This window comes from Carassius auratus, unplaced genomic scaffold (assembly GCF_003368295.1).
Source record: "Carassius auratus strain Wakin unplaced genomic scaffold, ASM336829v1 scaf_tig00033420, whole genome shotgun sequence".
Classification (NCBI taxonomy): domain Eukaryota; kingdom Metazoa; phylum Chordata; class Actinopteri; order Cypriniformes; family Cyprinidae; genus Carassius; species Carassius auratus.
Window position 1 is genome coordinate 188,547 of NW_020526078.1, and position 21,302 is coordinate 209,848.

The 21,302-nt window shown below is 37.5% G+C and overlaps 2 protein-coding genes across 4 annotated transcripts in view; one reads left to right on the top strand and one right to left on the bottom strand.

The window, feature by feature from the left end:
• Nucleotides 1–569: 569 nt before the first annotated feature.
• LOC113081218 (uncharacterized) lies at nucleotides 570–2,456 on the bottom strand. The gene is made up of 4 exons (XM_026253298.1): nucleotides 2,324–2,456; nucleotides 2,076–2,244; nucleotides 1,503–1,755; nucleotides 570–713 (listed from the first exon to the last, which is right to left on the bottom strand). The coding sequence occupies exons 1-4, from the start codon at nucleotides 2,454–2,456 to the stop codon at nucleotides 570–572; spliced, it is 699 nt and encodes a 232-aa protein (XP_026109083.1).
• Nucleotides 2,457–7,001: 4,545 nt separating this feature from the next.
• Nucleotides 7,002–21,302, top strand: part of LOC113081220 (butyrophilin subfamily 1 member A1-like) — a 32,207-nt gene continuing 17,906 nt past the window's right edge. Inside the window, exons 1-3 of one of the 3 annotated variants that reach the window (XM_026253303.1) lie at nucleotides 7,002–7,121; nucleotides 7,234–7,332; nucleotides 7,436–7,486. In XM_026253303.1, coding sequence (XP_026109088.1) covers nucleotides 7,438–7,486 — 49 coding nt within the window. In that variant the 5' untranslated portion in view covers nucleotides 7,002–7,121; nucleotides 7,234–7,332; nucleotides 7,436–7,437. Of the gene's footprint in view, nucleotides 7,333–7,435; nucleotides 7,487–21,302 lie in introns of all 3 variants that reach the window. The other 2 variants (XM_026253302.1, XM_026253300.1) reach the window with 2 other exon arrangements.

Sequence of the window (21,302 nt, forward strand, 5' to 3'; positions counted from 1 at the left end):
TATTTCAAGCACCAGTAGCTCCAGCTCCAGTTCCAGCGATGAAGAAATTATTGTTCTGTTGAATGAGGAAAGACGCCTGGAAAAGACGCAGATTTTGGGTACATCCCATAGTTACGAGAAGAGAAGAACATGGGGAGTTTTATCGACTGGTACAAGAGCTGAATATGTTTACGGTGAGTTTGTTTACATTGTTATTCACTTCAATGAATGTTGTAAAAACATATGTGAAGCATTTTTAAAAACTAGTATTTGTCTATTTCTATTTCAGTTTTCTAAGCACTGGGGACTCATACCGCACTATTGCGTCCAGCTTTTGACTTGGTGTGTCAACTGTGGCTTCGATAGTGAGTGAAACCTGTGATGCATTGTGGCACTGCCTCAGAGATGAACATTTGCCAGTGCCTACTGAAGAGATGTGGAGGAGTACAGCCAGGAGATTCCATGAAAGATGGAATTTCCCTAACTGCTTGGGAGCCATGGATGGGAAACACATATTCATCCAGGCCCCTGCAAACTCTGGTTCTCTATACTTTAATTATAAAGATACATTCTCCGTTGTATTGCTGGTCTTAGTTGATGCAGATTACCACTACCTGGTGGTTGATGTGGGGAGCTATGGCAGCAACAGTGATGGAGGAATCTTTGCCAATTCTGTACTGGGAAAGGCAACTCTGAATGTTCCCCCACCAAGTGAACTTCCAGGTGCTCCTGAGCTGGGAAAGGTTAACCATGTCATTGTGGTGGATGAAGCTTTTTTTCGCTGAAACCATATCTCCTCCGGCCATACCCTTTCAATTATCGTTTGTCTCAGGCACGGCGCATCTCTGAAAATGTATTTGGCATCCTCAGTCAATGCTTCCGGCTTTTCCAAAGAACTTTACAGGTTCAAACAAGTGTTGTTGACAAAGTTGTCAAAGCTGCTTGTGCATTGTGCAATTATTTGCGCCCGAACGGAAATGACCAGAATCGTGCCACAGAGGATGACCATGATTGTGAGCAACCACTACAAGGCTTTGAACATTGTAGGGGGCAGCGGGCATCTGTGGAGCCCCAAAATGTCCGAGAACTGTACAAAGAGTACTTCAACTCACCAGCAGGAGAAGTTGCTTGGCAGTATGACCATGTGAACCATGCTCTGGGGAACAGATAATATCAACCTATAAATTTGAGTCATTTTAATTACATTTTCCATTGTGAAAACCGCTAGTGTATGTGTATATATACAATTTCTCTGAACTTGAGTACACTATCAAATCTATTGCATCTGATTCTTCATTAATTAATATGGCAGCACTCACCACAGCAAATTAAATATTTTTGATAGAACATGTTCTATCAAAGTTAAAGCATAGTTTTTTTGCAAAATGTAAAGTATTTGGTCACTTCAACATATACTTATTTACAACTAAATGTAAGTTGTATTTTTGAAAATGTGTATTTTTAATAAACATTTTTACTAGCATTTTCTTTAAAATGTTCTCATTCCCTGCACAATGCTGTGCCCAAAATGGTTCTCTTCTGCGTTTCTCTTTCTCACTTTCCCTGGCTTCTTTGGATAAAAGGTACCGGTCCAACAAGTCTGGTGTCTCTGGACGTTTTCTTTTGTTTAAAGTAGACCTTGTCACAGTTGGGCTGGAGAACGTTGATCCTGGAGACGTGCTTGCTGATGCTTCTTCTCTGTCGCTGACTTCTTTTTGAACCACCACTTGCTCAACCCCTTCATCCATATTTTCAGGAGAAATATTGCTTTGAACACTGTAAAGACAAATTCAGTTTACATCAGAAACAATAACTCACACTGTCGGCCATGCCACACTTCATACCCATTTTGACAAAATACTCCAGAGCTTAATGTTTAATTACTAATTTAGTTTAGATTCATACTAATTTTAATGTACCATATGTCAGGCAACAAAATTTCAGCAGAGGTTACCTATACACAGAACATAAACTTATATATTGAACTAGAGGTGTGATCGCATGGTAAACAGGGAACATGCAATGATATCATGTTAATCAATGTTTAATGTCAATGCATTATAGCAGAGCTCACACAGCTATTTATTGTAATGTTCTAATGATAATACCTTCGAAATTCAGTTGATGTTGCGAGGAACTCCATGACCTTCATAAATTTCCACGGCTTCTTGTTTTTAGCAGCCTGTCCACTTCGGCAATCATCTTCGCACTTTTTTCGTGTATATGTATCTCGCAGGCTTTTCCATTTGTGTTTTACCTCCTCCACTACAGCACACAAACGATGGCGATTGTCAAACGTTTGTAGGAACGTACATGAAAGACAATTAAATTAAATGAAACTCACCATCAAGGCCCATTTGCTGTGCAATACCACTCCATAACAGTTCTCTTTTATCAAGATTTTTGTAATCGCTGTCGCATTTGTCATATAGTTCTTTTTGTTCCGACACCAACGAGACCAGCAACTCTACATTCATCTTGCCTTGCATCTTCTTCATCTTATTTCTTCGCGGCAGTGTAGACGCTACTTGGCGTATATTTTCTTCGCCGTTACGTATGTGTGCTCAGCAATACAGTTTTGTGTTTGAGCGCCCCCAAGTTGTGTTTTACTGTAACTTCAGAAGCTCCAGACACGTGTGCAAAAGCGCCATTCTCATTGGTCGTATAGTTTTTGACGCGGTGCGTCAAACCAAAAGAACGAACCCGAGGCGTTTTAAAAAAAATGACGCTTTTACGCATGGCGTTTTTCGCGTCGGTGTGCACAGTCACAATGGTGCCCTTTGTTTAGTCACGAGGTGTTAAACGTCGGTGAATATCGCGCGCGAAATTCGTCCCGGTGTGAACAGGCCTTTACACAAATATTTCCACTTAGTGATGTAGACATGTGGGGGCTTGTTTAAACGAGCCGTTTTGGGGGCGTGACAGAGTCTTAACTTTGATAAAGAATATTACTTTGGATTAGAGACTTTGCATCTGAAAACAGTCACACCCTGTTGCCATTATTATCATTATTCTTTTTTTTATTGTCAGAGTATAATTCAGTATGAATGACAGTTTTGACTGTCATAGCCGGCAGCCATATCACCCTGGAGCCCAAGACCGGTTGTCCACTGAAGTTAAGCAGGGTTGAGCCTGGTCAGTACCTGGATGGGAGACCTCCTGAGAAAACTAGTGCTGCTGGAAGAGGTGCTAGTGAGGCCAGCAGGGGGCGCTCACCCTGTGTCTGTGTGGGTCCTAGCGCCCCAGTGTAGTGTCAACAAGCACCGTCCTTCGGCTGAGACGTTAAACTGAGGTCCTGACTCTCTGTGGTCATTAAAAATCCCAGGATGTTTTTCTAAAAGAGTAGAGGTGTGACCTCAGGATGCTGGCTAAATTCACCCATTGGCCTCCAGTGATGGGAATAACGGCGTTATAAATAACAGCGTTACTAACGGCATTACTTTTTCCAGTAACGAGTAATCTAATTGATTACTCTTCTCATCTTAATAACGCCGTTACCGTTACTGCCAAAAAATGCGGCGCGTTACTATAACTGATGATGAAGCTGTTTTTTTTTTCATCAGACCAACTAGATCTCTGAGCGAGAGGCAAATACTTTTTTTTACTGTTCTTCCTTGGTTAGTGGGCAGAGCACGAGACAAGCGCATAAATGCTGACGATTGGCTGAGGTAGAGTAAAATTTCATTGTAAGCCAATCAGAGGTAGAGTTGGGCGGGTTTTCGAAAGCACGCATAGTAGTGATGGGAATTCGGCTCTTTTGACTCAGCTCACTGAAAAGAGCCGGCTCTTTGGCTCACAAACGGCTCTTTAAATGACTTTGACTATAATATTTCAATTTTTATTACATAATTATTTAATTTCTATAGGCTAAATTTGAAAAAATAGAGTTGGCTCTTCAGATATGCGAGCCAGCTCCCGAAGTTCAACTAAAAAAGCCGGCTCTTAGAGTCGGCTCATTCGCGAATCGCGAACGACTCATCAAAAGCTCATTCGCGAACGAGTCGATCCATCATCACTAACGCTCATTCGCGAACGACCCATCATCGGACAGGACAGGACACACAACGAACAACACAAGCCAGTCAGTCAACGAGAGACAGGTATGGCGACGAGCCCAAATAATCCAAAAGTAGCCTTCTCTAAATAGAAGTATATACATTACTTTTTCCTTCAAGAAATTAAAGAAACAATAAAAGGAAATATCAAAAGTTCCCAAAAATCTATCGTGTTATTTGCATTGATCCACTATATAAACATAATATCTACATACATGCCATTTGATTGGAGGCTAGTCTCACTTTGTCCCACAGCAACTTTTTTTTTTAGATGTGTGTACAATGTTTCATGTTTCTGTTAATAATGTATTGTATTAAGTGTCCATTTCATTATAATATTCAGATTTATCATAAATAATTGAACATGCACATGTATTTTAAGTTCCTTTAAAGAGGGGTAGAGGTGGGGTCACGTTTGAGCATTTAAAATTTAATTTTACTTGAAAGTAACGCAATAGTTACTTTCTTAAGTAACTAGTTACTTTAAAAATTTGTAACTGAGTTACTAATTTAGTTACTTTTTGGAAGAAGTAACTAGTAACTGTAACTAATTACTTTTTAAAAGTAACTTGCCCAACACTGTTGGCCTCTGACCATCATGGCCTCCTAACAATCCCCATATCTGCTGATTGGCTCCATCCCTCTGTCTCCTCTCCACCAGTAAGCTGGTGTGTGGTGGGCGTTCTGGCGCACTATGGCTGCCGTCGCATCATCCAGGTGGATGCTGCACACTGGTGGTGGATGAGGAGATACCCCTATATATGTAACCGCTTTGAGTGCCTAGAAAAACGCTATATAAATGTAAGGAATTATTATTATTATATGTCCATGCATGAACTAGTGTGGAATACCTGCTTTTTAAGTTGCTATTTCCTAGCACTTTTTTGCATTTAAATTGGATTGTTCTGACTGTTCTGACTTATTGTTCTGATGTTGTTTTAAGGAGTCAAAATGGCCCTTATTGACGTGGATTTACACATTCCATCACATTGTTATGACAGTTAAAATTTGGGCGGTTTTGAGGAGGGTTTTTGTGAGCTTTTGGGCTGGAAATCGTCCATCCAATCTGGCAACACTGCTGGCGGGCTCACTCAGTAATAAACCGACTGCTGCTGTAAAAAGACGTAATTTCTGTTGTTTCATAGCTATGAATATAGGTCATTAAAATGTTTATTTCATTGTACTTGTGTAAATCGAAAAGTGTAATACAAAGAGTTTGAATGAGTTTTGAAGTGTATCTAATCTAAAGAAAAAGTGTTTTAATCCACTGATGATTAAAGTGTCGTGACATTTGCCAAGTATGGTGACCCATACTCATAATTCATACTCTGCAGTCTGCATTTAACCCATCAAACGTGCACACACACAGCAGTGAACACACACCCAGAGCAGCGGGCATCATTATTGTGGTAACCGGGGAGCAGTTGGGGGTTCAGTGTCTTGCTTAAAGTTTAAAGTATTTTTCTTGTGAAATCTGGACTTTTAGACTTGCTGGTATCTTGATAATTGGTGTTTGCATTTATTGATACTCTTTTGCATTGTCACTGTAAACTATCAGATTATTAGAAACCTATTGTGATAATGTTCTTATGTAGGAGAAGGAAGGAGACCAGGATCGGCATTTCTGAGCTTTGGGGGTTTTTGTTAATCAACAAAAATAAAACAAAGTCACGCCACCTGCACATACGTTTAATTAAAACCACTGCTGGGCAATTCAAAGTCTTGCTTTCCACGTTCCTGCTTGAGTCCCCATGAGTCCTCAGCTCTCTTTGCCCTCGCTGGTTAGCGGCCGGCTTAAATATCGCTTCCCAACGCAATCACTGCAATGAGAAGCAGGTGTTACTGGTATTTCACTTGACCCGTTTACCACCGCTCGTCTCTTCACTCTCTCCCGTCACAGACCTCGCTGAACCACGCCACACCTATCTATCTATCTATCTATCTATCTATCTATCTAAGATTCTAAATATATATGTTTTTGCATATAAACTTATAAATATGTATATTCTCATAGAAGTATATACTATATTATGATCAAAATGTATATTCTGCATACCCTTACCAAGTGTACTAGTGGATTTGTTTAAGTTGTATTTCACAAAATGTACTTTGAGAGTTTGAGTTTTGAAATGTTTATATATATATATATATATATATATATATATATATATATATATATATATATATATATATATATATATAGATAGATAGATAGATAGATATATATATATATATATATATATATATATATATATATATATATATATATATATATATATATATAAAACTTATTGCAGTAATAAACTGACTGCCTCGGTAGAAAAACTTCATTTCTGTCCTCTCGTGTTTTTAACAGTTTATCATTGATCCTCAGTGTATCATTTGCTGCTGGCCCAGATATCCATGATGCCGGTAACCCATGAAAACCCAATTGTTACTAATAGAAACCTTATTTCTGATATCAATTTTTTTTTATATCAACTGAATTTTTAATATCAAGAATTCATATTCTGTGAAGGAAGAAGTCAAAACGGCTTGCCATTCCCCTGCAACAAGGACAGCTAGTGATTGATACGCAAATGTGGATGAATGGTAGGTAATAATATCGGTCAATTATTGAAGAATGAAGCAGTAAAGTAACATGACAATCACCACAGTGGTACATCAGGAGATTTAGAAGAAGAATTTGCTGAAAATAATTACATTTATTATTATTATTATTATTATTATTTGGTTTAGTTCAATTCAGTCCAGACCATGCATAAAACATTTTACAAACCCATTGCAAATGTCTTATTGAAAGTTTAATACATTAAATACAATTAATCAATAAAATACCATTAAATGACAAGTGGCTGTATAGCTACTGTGTGTGTTTTGTATTAGCTTATTATTATCGATTAATTGACTGTAGTTTGAGTTTGATACGCGATCATACCCATTCTTTTTTCAAAATGCTTTTCTTTTTTTATGTCGATCTTCACTAGCACACAACGCCCTGTGCACGCGCAGCGCATATTTCAGACCGGACTGATTTTCCATCACATTCAGTCGCCTTATAACATCAAAATACACGAATATGCATATGTATGTTCACACCGCGAATATCATTAGATAAAACCACATCTGACAGAATAACACCGAATTCAAGCTTTCTTCATCTGCTGACGTGTTTTATTTGATTCATTGTTAGTTTTAGAAACCGAAAGTAAAACAGTAGGAACACCGGGAGCACGCCTGGACTTCCACTGAAACGTGTCGCTTATTTCTGAATTTATCTGATTTCTCTTCGTCTCCGGTGAGTTTGTTTCCTCACTGAACATCGATGATGTCTCTTCATGTGATTTATTCTGGAAGAATCTTCCTCAGAGTTGGTTTTATTGGAGTCTGTATTTTCACAGGAATGCTGTCGATTATTATCGTTTTACTGAATCTCCTCATAGAGACTTCAGGTAAGAACATGGCCGAGTTTCATTCAGTGTTATGCTTATTTTCATTACAGACCCGATCAGAAAAATAATAATATTTATAGAGTAATTAATATACGTGATCGATTTCTTTTATTTAGGGAGACCAAACGTGCTATTTTTCCATGACACGTCCTGGTCAGGGTTTCTATATTACCTAAAATATCCAGGTTTTGTCTTTGGTTTACAGTTTTCATATTGAATAAGGTCATGCTCGTTGGATCAATGACATGCAGACATTGTAAGTGATCGATGGTGCGTGAGAAGGAGGGATCTACAGGGAAGGCCAAAGCGAAGCAAACACATGAACAAAGAGGAGCAGACCGATCTGTGTCTCAGAGCGAAGTATTTAAGATATTTAAAAAAAATTCTGGCCAAGTGTCCTGGGAAAATGGCACGCTTGGTCTCCCTAAATTATTATTGCACTAGATTACAGATTGCATGTAATATGATTTATGGTAATATGACAGTATCAACACGAACTCTAAAGAATAAAGGCCCCGATATATTTCAAACGCAGTTCGTTTTTATTCTTCGTTTGGCGGTAAAAATACATTTGAAAAGGCTGAGCGACGGTTTGATCGACTGTTTTCGATCATTCCAACGCCCTGCGCTGTTGGAGGCGGGGTGTAGATTAATGTAAACAAGACAAGGCTCGCGCCCAGTCCCTACACAACAACAATGGAATGATGAAGTGTAGGCCATCTAGATGTGAGACGGGGCCTGATGGTCAGCATATTATAGACTAAAGAATAATGATTAGCAGCAGCTCAGAGTCAAGTATCATGTTTGTAATACCCGTTCATTTTCCATAACCAGTCGTTTGTGATTAGCCAGCCGCACTTCAGAAAAACACGGTCAGGCCAACAGCGAATGAAATTTTGCGCGTGTATGACTATAATTACGGTAATATCAGGAACAAAGAAGAGGGAGCGCGCTTTTACAGTGCTTCGTTTACACTGCAGGGGCCTGTACGATGGTAGCTGAACAAATTCAGAGTTGCAGGATTAGTTTTGAGTTGACAAAACCAAACCTATGGCGGGTGGAATGTGACAGGATTACCTGCCGAAGTCGAAAGTCGTGTTCTTTTACGTGTGAGAAGGGTACGCAGCCTCAACTGACGCATGATAAGCACATTGCCTCAACCGACATCTGCCAAAAAAAAAAAAAAAAAAAAAAAAAAAAAATCATTAAGTATATCTCTGCATTACACTTACTCTCTAAATAATACATAATCATCGGAGGTGTAATTTTACCAAAGTATTAAACAGTAATAAAATGAAAGAGAACATGTTTTTCTATAATCCAGTGATATAAGTTAAAATAAGTAATATCTTAAGTATAATTTCATGCATATAGTAATGCATTTGATTTTACTTAAAGGAATGTATTTGTATTTTACTTAAAGGATAGTTTACCAAAATCAAAAACTTCATAATCAAGTAGGCTAATCACTGAGTAATCATTTACTCATTTTCATGTCTGTCCAAGCCTGCAGGATTTTATTTCTTCTATGGAACATACAAATTATTCTAAGACCTTCCTATAATCCAATACTTTTTCCATGTCCCTCAAATATATGATTTTTGGCTTCCAATAACTACAATCGCTCATTTCACTGAATTTTTCAAAAAACTATCATAATTAGTAATATTTATAAAACATATCATATATGGATTCGTTTAAAAAAAAATAAAAAAAGAGAGATGAGATAACATGAATAACAGCCAACAAGTATGACCCATGATCAGAATTCGTGCTCTGTATTTAACCCATCCAAAGTGCACAGTGAACACACACTCCGAGTGTGTGTCAGAAGTGCCACTTTGTCACTTTAGTAGTTTATCTATTTATTTTCTGGTATTTTTTCCTCCATTTTAATTTGTTGACTTCTGCTGTTTTCAGATTTTATTACTTAAACATAGTTTGTACTCTGCTCATGGAATAAAGAAAAGTATAAAAAATTGACAAATTTATTTAATATTGTGGGAAGAGGTCTTAAAGCCATCACATTTCACTGAATCATAATTTTGGATTGTGAGAAATCTAGATAAACGAAAAAAATATTAAGAATAAAAATCAAAGTATACTTTGATACTGTTTTGATGACTTAAAAAATACAAAATAGACAAATAAAAAAAATGGTTATTAAACATTTAAAAGTCACAACAAGAAAACCATGTGATGTTTCAGATGAAAGTTTAATTATTTAATAACAAATATATTATTGGCTGGAGTTTTTGTAAATGTTTTACAATAAAATCTTTAATCTTTAACTGTTATTTAATTAACAAAAGTACAAATAAAAGAATTTAAAAGATTAAATATATTTTGTAAATATAAAAACATTTTAATTTTGATGGCTGCAAAATAATAATAATAATAATTTTTAAAAATTAAATAAAAATGAAAGTGAAAGAACACCTCCTGCATGAAAAATAATCAAATTAGTAAGTAACCCCTGAATGAAATAACCAAAAAAATATTTAAAAGCTTAGAATATCTCAGCTCTAATGAATGCAAGTAATATAATTTTTGGGCTTTATTTTTTATTTTTTTTTTGCTCATAAAACATAAAACAAAAATAAACACCATTATTTAGATTCTCCTGATTAAAAAGGGCCCAAAATCACCACAATCCATCATTATCTAAAGTTATTCCTCATGAAGTTATAACACATATTAAACTACACAGGAGCTTGGCAAAAAAAAAAAAAAATAATAATAATAATCGTTGTCATATGTAATTTGAAAGGTCTCATAGTAAAATAAAACAAGTGTAATTATTTAGGACTTTGACTAAACTGGAAATTCAAAACAATTTCTAAACTGTCAAGGACTAAGAGAAAGGCTAGCTTGGTCCCAAATGCTGTAACTTTTGATTACTTCATGATATCACCATAACATGTAATTCACATATATGAATGAATCATGTAGAACATATTATTTTGTTTCATGTAGAACAAATTATTTCAGACAGGAACCACTTTGGCAAGTTTACTTGAGTATATTGAACACAATTTATCTTTGGTGGTATGGTTCCTTATGGGGGTTCTTTCTCCCAGAATAATTGAACATACAAGAGCTTTAACATTAACCCCCTGGAACCATGAATTTAGAAATACATAACAATTAAGACTTTTAATAAAGTCTTTAAAGCAAACGGTGATAATCATATAGATGTGGCACGTCTATCCTGTAGCCTGGTCATGAAGATGGGTGTCTCTCTGCAATGAGGTCCATACCAGCTAAGATTTAGGAAGCCTTAGTGATCTGAAACAAAGAAGACGACAGCCAGAAGGTGCGCAGTAATGTGCTCATGCATATAATGGGGAGGGAGGGAGGGTTGCGAGTCATTGAGCATACTTACCGAGCAGTAGTGCCACGTATATATATGTCCCTTGTCTAATAGGAGAGAGGTGGTGATTGGAGCGATTCGACAGCTGACCGCATTAGCTGTTCACAGCCTTTCCTCCATGGCCTGACTGAACTAACGCTGCACTCGATTTATCTTGAGATAAATATAAGAGAGATATAAAAAAATATCCCTTGACCACGCAAATTTCTCTTACATTTTATCATCTATTTCTCCACATGAGAATATTCAGAGGGCAAAGATTTTTTCCCCTAAAAATATAGAAAGATTTCTGTCAATTGATAGCATCCTTTTGACTCTCCTTGCTACAGTTTTTGAGTTATGAGTCATTATTTTTGTGTATGTCAAAGCAAAAACAATACCTTCACTGAGGTGAAGCTCCAGGGCCAAAAGTGTTCAAACTGTCTATAATCAGAGTAAATTGGTAATAGGTCAGGGTATCAGGTTTGACTCATCAGAAAGCTATACATCAATTCTATGCAGTGATGCCACGGATTCTCTCAGATAGTCAGAGACAATGGAAATGTGTGATGTGCTCAGATGAGTCCACTGGGAAAAACAGATGAGTTCTCAGTCCTAAAGACGAATGGGCCATCCATACTTTTACCAGTGACAGATGCAAAAGCAAACATTTGTTATTGGATGGGGGTTTATCAGAGCAAGAGGCTTGGTGACTGGCATGTGTGAGGGTACACTGACTTCAGAATCAGAATGAGCTTTATTGCCAGGTGTGTTTACACATACGAGGAATTTGTTTTCGTGACAGAAGCTCCACAGTACAACAGAATGACAGCGACAGAACATAAAACACATAATAAAAGAATAAAAAATACAAATATGTAGACAGTGAATGACAATATACAAATGACAATTGTAGGCAGGTATATTACAAAATGAAGTTATGTATGTACATTTGTATTATGTGCAAAATTTAAGTGTATACTAAGTATGTGTGTTAGATAAATAAAGTGTGTGTGTATATAAATATAAAGTGTAGTGTGTTCGCAGTTATTATCAGCTGTTCATAAGATGAATTGCCTGAGGGAAGAAACTGGTCCTGTGTCTGGTTGTTCTAGTGCTCAGTGCTCTGTAGCGTCGACCAGATGGCAACAGTTCAAAGAGGGAGTGTGCTGGATGTGAGGGGTCCAGAGTGATTTTGACAGCCCTTTTTCTCACTCTGGATAAGTACAGTTCTTGAATAGATGGGAGGGTTGAACCGATGATTCGCTCAGCAGTCCGGACTACTCTCTGTAGTCTTCTGAGGTCAGATTTAGAAGCTGAGCTGAACCAGACAGTTACTGAAGTGCAGAGGATGGATTCAATGATGGTGGAGTAGAACTGTTTCAGCAGCTCCTGTGGCAGGTTAAACTTCCTCAGCTGGCGAAGGAAGTACAACCTCTGCTGGGCCTTTTTTACGATGGAGTCAATGTGATTGTCCCACTTCAGGTCCTGAGAGATAGTGGTGCCCAGAAATCTGAATGACTCCACTGCAGTCACAGGGCTGTTCATGATGGTGAGTGGGGGGAGTGCAGGGGGGTTTCTCCTGAAGTCCACAATCATCTCCACTGTTGAGCGTGTTAAGCTCCAGGTTGTTGAGAGTGCACCAGACAGCCAGCTCTTTTACCTCCTGTCTGTAAGCAGACTCGTCACCATCCTGAATGAGGCCGATGAGTGTGGTGTCGTCTGCAAACTTCAGGAGCTTGACAGAGGGGTCCTTAGATGTGCAATCATTAGTGTACAGGGAGAAGAGCAGCGGGGAGAGAACACAGCCCTGGGGAGCTCCGGTGCTGATTGTACGGGTGCTGGATGTGTATTTTCCCAGCCTCACTAGCTGCTGCCTGTCTGTCAGGAAGCTGTTGATCGACTGACAGACGGAGGTGGGCACGGAGAGCTGATTTAGTTTGGGCAGGAGGAGGTTTGGGATGATCGTGTTGAAGGCCGAGCTGAAGTCCACAAACAGGATCCTCACAGAAGTCCCCGGTCTGTCTAGGTGTTGCAGAACATAATGCAGTCCGATGTTTACTGCATCGTCCACAGACCTGTTTGCTCTGTAGGCAAACTGAAGAGGATCCAGCAAGGGCCCAGTGATGTCCTTCAGGTGGCCCAGCACCAGTTTCTCAAATGACTTCATGACTACAGACGTTAGAGCCACAGGCCTGTAGTCATTTAGTCCTGTAATTTTGGATTTCTTAGGGATGGGGATGATGGTGGAGCGTTTGAGGCATGAAGGGACTTCGCACAGCTCCAGCGATCTGTTGAAGATCTGTTGAAGATCTGTGTGAAGATGGGGGCCAGCTGGTCAGCACAGGATTTCAGACAGGCTTGGAGGCATTACATGTCATTATTGTACAGAGACATATACTGCCATCAAGATGACATCTTTCAAAAGAAGTCCATGGTTATTAGACAAAGACAACACCAGCTCTCATTCTGTCCTTCTCTCATTCATGTGCTACAACAGCATGGTTTCGTAGAGACAGAATGAATGTTCTAGATCAGTCCAGATCTGTCTTCTATATTGAACATCATGAACCCTGACCCATCATGAAAAGGACATCCAGGCAATGATGACCACAGACTGATGAGCAGCTGAAGTCTTGAAAAAAAAAAAAAACTATTAGTATCTTCGATTTACAAACAATTAAACATTGTAATTTAAATGAGTGGCTGGGACACAGTGTTAAACATGTCTCTGTCCCTGTTATCTTATATTTACAGATTACCAATTATTTGGTCAGTGAAAACATTGAACATCTTTTCTTTGCACTTTTGCCAATCAAATAAACAATAGAGTTACGATTTTATTATAAGATCTTGATTTTATTGCATTTTAAAAATCTTTTTCTGATTTGGGGTTGTATTTAATCATATCTTAATGTTTTTGTCTTATTGATGTCTAAAAGTTAATGTAATGATAAATATAAGATTCAAAGATTTATATGTACTGTAATTATATAAAACTATACTGTAAGCGCACCATAGTTATGCAAATTAAGTAGATCATCGCGTTTGATTCAATTCATGAGGAATTAAAACTTCTGGAAGCACATTGGGTTCAAATCAATCCCATGGCGCCATCTAGTGGACAACATTAATATCACAGCCTTACCGTCCCAAATATCATAAATTAATAAACCTAAGCATGTTTGCTTAGAACGACTTTGTTCTCCACGCAATTTAATGTTAAAGATCCAATGTCTAATGAATATATATTATAAATACAACTTTATTTGTTAAAATTACACTCTTCTATGTCAAGATCACAAGGAACCAAGAAAGAAATGTAATTCAAGCAGAAATCATGCATTTCCTCTCAGTTTTTCCCTACTGTTTGTAGCATCCAAGCAAACTGAACATTAATGTGCTTGTACTTCACTTCAACACCAACTTAACAGATAAACATAATTTATCAAACATAAAATAGACTTTATGCAGTTATTATTATGCACTATTACCACGTTTTGGGAAATATCTAAATAACAACCTGTTACAAATGCATCTACTGTAATGCAAACTTCACATTTCATGTAAAGCGAAGTATACTGAGACGGCGTATATATCAGGCGTCATCTAAGGCAACGTAGCTAGTTCATACGTACTTATAACACATATTATTTTTGATAAATTTCTTACGTACGCCGTCGTCACGTCGCCGCCTATGATTGGATCCAACAGCGACGTCGCCGTGACGGAGTGCGTGCACATGAAAATGTGACATCACTGGTGAACAGTCAATCATGGCCTTGCAACACAAAGCAGGTTTGATTTACTTATGGCGAGAGACCTAGCGAGATTCAAAACTGAAGGGTGAGATTGATGAATATGACAAAATGAAGGAGGACAAATAAAATAAATTATCTTGCTTTATCTGTGAAGCCACAAGTGAAACTCGTTAATTAGTTTACACATTTAAAATATATAGTGATAGATACTCGAACATGTAAGGTCAGATTTTATATTTTTTAAATAGTGCAATCTTTTGATCTGTATCTTTTATGTATGCATTACTATTTAAAATAAACGATTTATAATAACTGTTAAAGTAAAATTGCTTGTGTGTAAAAGATAAATAATAATATGAATCACAATAATTATATAAATCATAAAAAGACTCAGTAATTATCATTTTTAAAAAATTTTTTTTTTTTTTTTTTTTTTTTTAGCATTAGTGACCTTTAATTTGGAGCAAGATAAACTGGAGTGACTGTGTCAGACATGTGTCACTTCTCTCACATCTGATTGGTCCAGCTTCAGTTTGAGATCTCTAACCCAGAACATATCTGCTCCAGAACAGGTTAGCTGTGGAGTGTAGTGAAGTTATTATGGCAATGAACGCAGCTAAAAGCCAAGCCACTTACATGGTACCTAAAACCCAGGATTGGTGCAAACTAAACTAAAACTTACCTGGCTAGCCAAATAATCCGGCTTCATGGTACAGGCCACAGGTCTTGATGCTCAATTCTGATTTGATTATATATAAAATGTTTTTTGGCTGTCCATTTATGCGTTCTTTCAATTGTGACCCATGTCCAATTCTGTCTTTACACCTGCCATACCATCTGAAACTTTGCGCATGCGGTGTTGTTATTTAGGCTACCACCTCCACATGTGCTTCCTCATGAGAATAATGTGACTTGTGCTGACAAAACGAGTCACAATGAACAATTAAGAAAATAAAAAATAAAAACCGAGGGAAAAAATATAATTCTCCATTAAAAGACCTTCAGAATGATTTATGATTTGTTGGAATCAGACAAAAAATGACTGAATCAGCCATTTGAAGTCGACAGTGAAGTCCTTAATCCAGTGGTTCCCAACCTTTTTCAACTCGCGGCCCACACAACCAAACACATATGTTTGCGCGGCCCACTTCAAAAAAATTAACTGACCCCGCTATTGTTGGGTTAATAACTTATTACTCAGAAGCTAGATTTTAAACTATATTTATTGAATAAACTAGGGCTGTGCGATATGGACAAAAAAAAAAAAAAAAAAAAACTATCGCGATTTTTTGGATCAATTTTGCAATTGTGCTTTTACAGTCATAAATGCATTCAGGATTAATTTGAAACATATTTCCAAAAGAAAACCAATCAGAGCTTCATCAAAAAAGTTGTAACATCTCTAGAACAGACATAAGTCAAAATTATCACTATAGTGAAGATGTAAAAAAATTTATAGACTTGTGGCAAAAAAAATAAATAAAAAAAAAATCCTGTATACAGGGACTTTTTTTCTTTTTTGCCATGCATTGTTCATAGAGCTCATTAATTGTAGCGGTGCCTCAGGTGTTTGCAGTGTGTATACAGTATGTGTATGCGGTCAGCAGTGAGAGCGCATAAATATAACGCGAAGCACATTAAAATAATGCACGAGTGCGAATCTCTCTGTTCGCAGCAGATTTCCTTTGCTCTGTCACAAAACCGGTCGTGCTTGCTCAGATACACGCTGCTTTGCGAGGAGAGTGTGCACACTTAAAACGTGTCTCCTCTCACTTAAACTGCATCCTGTTCACTAACAAATTCACTCTATCCTCATGTGTTAGACATGAATTATTTTCGCACGTTTTTATTTCTAGCCTTTTACCGCAGTGAGAACGCTCTGATCCGTCAACATTGGCTCAGAAAAAAAGGCGCATCACAGACAGTGTGTGAACCTGGAGTTAGGCATATGCGCACACTCAAATCGTGATTTTAGGACGTTTTCTTTTAATCGCACAGCCCTAGAATGGACTGGAAATGAACAGAAAATAATTGGCGGCCCACCTGCAATACCACGCCGCGGACCACAGGTTGAAAACCACTGCCTTAATCTTTTCTTATTATTAATTAGAATATTAATAATCACAATACTGCTATTTATTGTATTGTATCTTTGCTATTATAAATAAGAACAGATACAAAAAAACCCCCAAAAAACAAAAACAATACAGGTAGCCTAGAAAGAAACAAAAAAGGCATTAACTTTATAATGTTATATCTAAACTAAAGCATTAATGTATGGAAACAATCAAATGTAAAAACAACTTGTGTGTTCATTATAAATAAATTGATTATTAAAACTAAAAAAGCTGTTCAATGAAGAGAAGCGAGTGATGTCCTCTTTTTTTGATTATGATAATGATGCAGACATCTTATACTGTAATGCATTGAACTACATTTTATAAAATATTCATACCTCACATAAAACCAATCTACTGCAGCATTTGGATATAAAGGACACTATCACACTTTAGAAGGCTATAAAGACTTAATTTCTAATAAATATAAACAAAAACAATGGCTGGTTCTTGTTCAGAATGTTGCTTTAGTCGGCTATGAGGACCCCATTTCTAATAAGTAGAAAAAGCCAAATGTTAATTTCCTATAAGGGACATTCCATATTAAATGCACACCTCATATCAAATAATTTTACTGCAGCATTTTGCAGATATGGATCCATATGGAGATTTAGAGGGCTACAAAGTCAACATTTCTAATAAGTAGAAAAAAACAATGGTCAGTTCCTATAAGGCACGTTCCATACTATATTCACACCTAATATAAATAATTTTACTGCAGCTTTTTGAGATAAGGGACCATATGGTGTTTTAGGGGGTTTTAAAGACCCCATTTCTAATAAGTAGAAAAATCTTTTGGTTAGTTCTTATACTGGACATCACATACTATACGCACACCTCATATCAAACTATTTTACTGCTGCTTTTTTTGAGATATTAGACCATATGGAGTTTTAGAGAGCTTTAAAGTATAAAAAAATAAAGTGACATTCAGCCAAGTATGGTGACCCATACTCAGAAATCGTGCTCTGCATTTAACCCATCCGAAATGCACACACACATCAGTGAACAGTCGTGGTATTGCTGGCCTGAGATTCGAACCCATAACCCTAGGGTTATGAGTCAAACTCTCTAGCCACTAGGCCATGACTCCCCCCTAAATGGTTAGTTCTTATAATAATTGTAACTCAATAAATGTAACTGTAACTCAAATTGCTCAAAGAAGTCACTGCTAGTTTTGATGGAAAGGTGTCAGAATACACAGTGCATCTGTAAGGTCCAGGCACTCGGCCCAAGGAAGGTATCCGGTGCTGGATGAAGGTTTCAGTCTTTCAGCGCTTAGAGTTATTCAATTTAGGTTAAACTCAAATCTGACTCCATTTTATTATAATTAATCTGACTCCATTTTAATATGACCGCGAATTTAGGTTGGAATGCAAATTGGTTGTACGTCTATTTCTAATTAGTAGGCCTATTCTTCTGACGTTTGATTATTATGGTTAAACTCTTTAGTTTATATTAACTTGTTAATTCGGGTGCTCATGTCTCTAACAAGGATTTAACATGATCAACTAGAGTCAATAATTACAGAGTAAAACAGAATAAAATCAAATGTAACAATTTAATATCAGTCAGGTAAATATGTTATGCAAATTACATATCCAATTGAAACACATCAGATCATATCAATACAAAACATAAAATTCTCAAAGATGAATCTACAAGTAAAATATGCATACCTGATCTTAGAAAATACATAGTATGAAGTGAAGAGACACACAACACACTACGGGCTTTCTGACTACAGAAATCACCCTGATCCTCTTGCTGCAATCCTTTAAATACCTCAGACCAAGACAAACATCCCCCGAGATGGAGAGAGGAACTGACCATTGGAATTTGCATTAACTCAGGTCCCAAGCCTGGGTGGTTTTACAACTCAATGGGAACAGGGGGTAATTTACATGGAGGGCCCCAGGAAAGGACACTCCCATCACAGTAATCAAGATATCTCTTGACTATTCAGATCTGTATTAGACATTTCCAATGATACTAGACATGAATGTTAATTCACTTGACATTTTCATGTAATAATTTTGAGCAGACTGAGTAGAAGGAAGAATGGGTGAAGTGATTTAAAATGAAACAAATGGCCAGAAGGAGAGGAGGTCTCCTGCTCCTCCACTCTGTGGGGTGTCTCGAAGATGCCTGTGTATGTTGTATTGTCTGATTGTCTGAAAGTATCTCAGGTTCTTTCATCCTTACACATCGCAGTTTGCTGCATATTAGCCAGTCAGGGTGCCCATGCTGAACCCTATTCACCGCTGAAAGCACCAACAGTGGGCACCTAATCATCAGAACTAGACGCACTATGGAAAAAAGGCAAGCCGGCGAAGGTGGTGTGATGCTTTGGGCAATGTTCTGCTGGGAAACCTTGGGTCCTGCCACCACGCAAATTAGAAGGATTTAAATGATCTGCTGCTAATATCTTGGTACCAGATACCACAGCACACCTTCAGGGGTCTAGTGGAGTCCAGGACTCGATGGGGCAGGGGCAAGGCTGCTTTGGCAGCAAAAGTGGGACCAACACAATATTATGAAGGTGGCCATAATGCTATGCTTGATTGGTGTATAAAGACACTTTACCTTAGCAATTTGGAGTTCAAAATCAAGAATATTCTCAGAAACTCTAGTTTTGAGAATTATTTCAAATAATTCGAAAGAAAAGGCAATTTCTTCCAAAGTTCTTCCTACATTTTCAGCACACCTAATGTGAAGTCTGTGTACTGTGGTAGTTTGAAGTAGCATTCATTCATACAGAACAAAACACTCAAAGAGGTTTTTAATATTTCCTAATTTTTGCAACCTATAGAAAAGTTTTTTTTTAATAACTAGAAAAAAATAATGTCATTTTCTTGCAAAGTACCTCATACTCTATCAGCACAGCTCATCAGAAGTCTGTGTACTGTGGCAGTTCGAAGTTGCATACATCCAAATTAAGAAAATTCTTAAAGACTGTAGATTGTTTCTCCAGTTTTGAGGCTTATAGAAACATCAGTTTAAATATGTAAATTAAAATAATGGCCTTTGCATGCAAGGCACTCCCTACTCTATAATCAAATATGAAGTCACACACACTTGTCTGTCACACAATACCTCACACACTGTCTGAACACAAAATATGGAGTCTTTGCTCTGTGAAAGTTTAGAGTAGCATGCATTCTCACTTAAAGTTCAGTTCTAAACCCAAACTAATTAACTGTGCATTCACACCAGATGCTACGTGCATGAATAAATCACACTATTCACGCGTAGTTTGACGCTTGAACATTTTGAGGTTAGGCCCATTACATAGTCAACACATTGGCACGCATACGCGTCCCCATGGCTACGCATCGAGACAAACTCCCCATCCTGATCTCTTCTTCGATTTAAATTCTGAACATACCACTGCCTATCTCTGCACTGCCTTTGTTGCTGCCGATGTAAAATCAGCAATAGAATGAACTCCTCTTCAGTTGCCATTGTGATCTGAATATCATGTGACCCGACTCAACTTATATCACCTGACTCTACTACCCCCTTTTGCGTGAGCCGGTTATTGTATACACCCATCGCCCGTGACGCTTGCGTCCACTGTTTAGACTATGAGAGGGAGCACGTAGCTCACGTTGCTTGCTTGCATTGCTCATGTTGACTATGTAACGGCCCTTATTCGCTTCAAATTAACTTCACAACAGACGCAATTTTGCATCATGGGAGGGGCTTCTGCCAGTTGAGTTCACGCAGCGTTGTGATTTCAGCCGCCATTTCTATTCAGATAATTTTCAAAATATTACTGTTATCGTGTCATGAAATTAAGTTTTAAAAGTATTTCAGGAGAGAATGTAGATTTTTTAAACTCAAATATGCAGTTTATTTATAAAGACAGCATCTATTTAAAAATGTATTTCGCTGATTTTCAGAGACGAGCTCAATGTGATCAGCGAGAGTTCAGTGATAATGTATCCGCCGAGAGCAGTCTCAACTCGGCTAGACCTTCTGATATGTACCGCCGGCTCTGATGTCTCTTTAGTGGCTCAAGATAAAATATAACTTGTTTGGGGTAAATCTAATCTTTGGTGTTTATTCAATTAATCTATTAGTATGATATATATATACAAGCAATATAATTTTTATCGTGTCATTCCCACTGCCCCATTCACGCGAAACAGGCCACAGGTTGTCTATTCACATCTTTACATTGACTTAACATTGAAATTACTCGCACCAGCCAAACGCTCTATCCGTGTCTAGTGTGAACCCATCATACGAGTCAGGAACAATGGATAGTTACAGACAGATTTGCTGGAGCAAGATTGACACTGAACTCTGCAGTAGAGGTAGTATTATGTGCCTTTTAAAAGTAGTCAGTGTCCCTACGTAAGTGGTTAAATAGCATATTGTTGTGAGGATATATGAGGATACATGTTACTCCAAACTGCCACAGTACACAGATTTCATTTTAGCTGTGCTGATAGAGTAGGAGGTGCTGTGCATGAAATGGCCATTGTTTTCCTCTACTTTTATAAGCTGACCTTTCTATGTCTCAAAATTATACTTATATATACTATAAGATCTCAGAATTGATTCTGAATGCATGCAAC

Excerpts from the sequence above, each read along its gene's own strand:
- LOC113081218 (XM_026253298.1), bottom strand. The coding sequence starts at position 2,456 with ATGAATGTAGAGTTGCTGGTCTCGTTGGTGTCGGAACAAAAAGAACTA. Across the intron at positions 1,756-2,075 it reads TTTCGAAGGTATTATCATTA|TGTTCAAAGCAATATTTCTC; the intron begins GAACATTACAAT and ends TTGTCTTTACAG. Across the intron at positions 714-1,502 it reads GCAGAAGAGAACCATTTTGG|CTCAGGAGCACCTGGAAGTT; the intron begins GCACAGCATTGT and ends AACCTTTCCCAG.